The 3,371-nt window shown below is 66.9% G+C and overlaps 1 protein-coding gene across 1 annotated transcript in view; it reads left to right on the forward strand.

Annotated features, from left to right (window-relative positions):
* The first annotated feature begins 1,925 nt into the window (after positions 1-1,925).
* The window catches only part of SPIRE2 (spire type actin nucleation factor 2), a 5,691-nt gene continuing 4,245 nt past the window's right edge, over positions 1,926-3,371 (forward strand). Inside the window, exons 1-5 of the mRNA XM_017741345.1 lie at positions 1,926-1,974; positions 2,135-2,494; positions 2,763-2,843; positions 2,921-3,085; positions 3,166-3,368. Of these exons, the coding sequence (XP_017596834.1) occupies positions 2,135-2,494; positions 2,763-2,843; positions 2,921-3,085; positions 3,166-3,368 (809 nt within the window). The 5' untranslated portion in view covers positions 1,926-1,974. The remainder of the gene's footprint in view (positions 1,975-2,134; positions 2,495-2,762; positions 2,844-2,920; positions 3,086-3,165; positions 3,369-3,371) is intronic.

The following is a 3,371-nucleotide window of genomic DNA, read 5'->3' on the forward strand; positions in this document are numbered from 1 at the left end:
GACGCCGGGCAGGGGTGAGGGTGAGCCCCAAGCCCTGGCCCTGGCGAGGGGGACTGACACCAGCACTGCCGGTATCAGTGGAAGGGCTGCGCTGAGGCCTGGGGGAGGGGGTGGGCTGGTGACTTGGGGGTCTGGGACTGGTGTGGCACTGCTATCGGCACTGGCACCAACAAGGTCACCAGCACTGGGTGTCCCGGGTGACCCAGGGAGGCTGGAGCCAGGTGGGGACGTTTGCGTGGTCCTGGCACCCACCATGGGGCTGCAGGACACACAGCAAGGACAGACGGATGGACGCATGGACACCCACACAGCACAGGCACCTGTCACCCACATCTGCACCACCCAGGACTTTGTCCCCCGCTCCAGACCCAGGCAGTGGCACACGGGACAGCCCCATCCCTGCCCTTTGGCCTCCCAGCCATCCCTCCACAGGTGCCTTGCACTGCCAGGCATGGCTGTGACGGTTCCGGGGTGTCACCAGGCTGGCTGCCAGCAGTGACACCGGGGCGGCTCAACGCCACAAGGAGCACCTGGAGCATGGCCAACGTCTCCACCCGTCTCGCCCCACAGCAAGGCCACCAGCGATGGCACCTGGTGTCATGGGGTCACTGTGTGGCCTCGCCCACACTGGGCAGGGACACTGCAGGGTCACTGTGTGTCCTCGGTGCCGGTGGCTGAACAGACACCGGGGCGCATCAGGTGGCTCCATGCCCAGGGCAGGGACACGCACAGGCATGGCACGTGCCTGTGGCAGCTGGGCATGGCGTGGTCACACCGGCTCCACTGGTCCTGCATGAGAACGGTCCCACACCCTGCCCTGAGCTACCGCAGGGCTGGAGCCGGTGTCACCTGCCAGTGCCACCTACTAGTGCCACTGTGCCACCTCCTGCTCCCAGGCTGCTTCTGTGCCAACCCGAGCCATCTCCCCACGGAAGAACCAGTGAAGCCTTCACAGTGAAGCCTGAGGGCTCCAGGTGCCTCCGGGTGCCAGGGCAGGTGGTGGCACTGGCCTGGCATGTGGCTTTGCAGCTCTGCCAGGGCACAGGGCTGGATCCGGGCTGGGTGAGCCAGCAGCACCCTCTGGAACCTCTCCTGTCCCCTATCCTATGGGAATTCCCTCCTCAGCTGTGCCCCAGTGGCTGGAGGGAGCTGCTGGGACCCAGCTGGTGGCATCCCAGAGGCTGGCACTGCAGTGGGAGCCAGGCACAGTCTGGGACATGGTTTCTTGATGGGCTTGTGTGTGGTACCATGGCAGGGCCACCACTTGTGCTGCCTTTCCTGTCCGTTCCTGGCTTGCACACGGCTGGCACACGACTGGCACATCCTTGTGGCTGCCGCATTGATCAGCTCAATGCAGAGCTAACAATGAGGGAAGCGGAGCCAGGCGCCCTGGGGACACTGCAGAGGCCACTCGTGTTCCTTGTCCTGCAGCTGCCAGGGGGGTTCAAGCTGCCCACAAGCGTGTCCTGGGTTCCCTGTGTGTGCCATGCTCCAGCTGTGGCTGCCAGTCCCCCCACTGCTGGTGCCTGTGCTGCTGGTACCCACGCTCCTGGTGTCCGCACTGCCAGTGCCCACCATCCCAGATGGGTGCAGGGGGCATCTCCCCATGGGTGTAGAGCTCTCAGTTCCCTCCAGCCCCGGGGGTGAGGGGTACATGGGTGCCTGTGCCCCCACAATGTGCCCTCCAGAAGGCTGTGCCAGCACTGCCTGATACCAGGGCTCAACGTGCAGGTGCCCACTGTCCCATGGAGCCATGCCCTGGGACCAGGCCAGGATGGGATGAGCAAGGGAAGGGATCCCAGCTGGGGGGAGGAGCAGCTGGGGATGTGAGCGGCTCAGGGTGGGGGCCCCACAGCCCGAGCGGGTGGGTGATGCGGGGGGGGGTACTCAGCACAGGGCCATGGGTGCCAGCGGTGACTCTGCCCTCCTCCCCCAGACCTGCCCGCGCTGCTGACGCCCTCCGCCGAAGCCCAGGTACGTGGGGGCCATCACAGCCCGGTGTGGGGTGGGCACGGCCGCCTGCCCCCCTCGCCCGGGGGTCACAGGTCCTGGGACAGGACCCAGCACCAAGGAGGGGGCGGGGACAACTGGTGCCAGGGTGCATCCGCTCCCCCGCCAGTGCTGTCTCCCGCAGATGGTGCAGTCGCTGGGCTTTGCCGTGTACCGGGCGCTGGACTGGGGGCTGGACGAGAACGAGGAGCGGGAGCTGAGCCCGCGCCTGGAGCAGCTCATCGACCTGATGACCAACAGCGACTCCGAGGACAGCGGCTGCGCCACGGCCGACGAGGGCTATGGGGGGCAGGATGAGGAGGAGGAGGGGGGCGAGGGGCCGCCTCGCTCTGTGCGCACCTTCGGCCAGGCCATGCGCTGCTGTGCCGCCCGCCTGGCCGACCCCGCCGGCGCCCCGGCACACTACCAGGCTGTCTGCCGCGCCCTCTTCGCAGAGACCGTGGAGCTCATGGCCTTCCTCGCCAAGATCCGCGATGCCAAGGAGGTGAGCATGGGTGCCCGCTGGCATCACTGCCCTGCTGGGGAAAACACCTGCAGTGACAAGGGACCGGGGAGACTGCAGTGCCCCCTCTGCCCACCCCAACCAGGGCTGCTGGTGCAGGTGTTTGGCCATACACCCTCTCCCGGACTGCCATGCTGGCTGGGAATCAGGGTGTTTTGGGGTGCAGCTCAGTGCTGCAGCTCCATGGTACAGTCCTGGCTGCACCTTCAGTGCCACCAGGACAGGGTGACAGCATCTCGTGCCTCAACAGCTACTGCAGAAGCTGAAGGAGGATGAGGAAGAGGAGGAGCGGCCGGCGGCGGAGCTGGGCAACCTGCGCAACACAGACTGGGTACGGCAGCGGGGCCGGGCATGGGGGCCGTGCCGGGGACGGGTGGGCACTGACGCCGTGTCCGTGTGTCCCCCCAGGCCCGGCTGTGGGTGCAGCTGATGCGGGAGCTGCGGCACGGTGTGAAGCTGAAGAAGGTGCAGGAGAAGCAGTTCAACCCTCTGCCCACCGAGTACCAGCTCACGCCCTTCGAGATGCTCATGCAGGACATCCGTGCCCGCAACTACAAACTCCGCAAAGTTATGGTGAGCATGGCCACCGTGCCAGCCCCTTGCCCTCCATCCTGCCACCCTCCAGCCCAGCACTGACCCCCTTCCCTCCCCAGGTGGATGGAGACATCCCCCCCCGGGTGAAGAAGGATGCCCACGAGCTCATACTCGACTTCATCCGCTCCCGGCCCCCCCTGAAGCAGGTGAGTGCCAGCACCAGGCCACCTGCTGGCGTGACAGTGTTGGTGGGTCCCACCGGTGCCATCCCCACCCTGGCGGTGCCATCCCCGAGCCCCGGCCCCCACCTGAGGGCCCCCCTGTG

This window comes from Corvus brachyrhynchos, unplaced genomic scaffold (assembly GCF_000691975.1).
Source record: "Corvus brachyrhynchos isolate BGI_N302 unplaced genomic scaffold, ASM69197v1 scaffold365, whole genome shotgun sequence".
Taxonomy (NCBI): Eukaryota; Metazoa; Chordata; class Aves; order Passeriformes; family Corvidae; genus Corvus; species Corvus brachyrhynchos.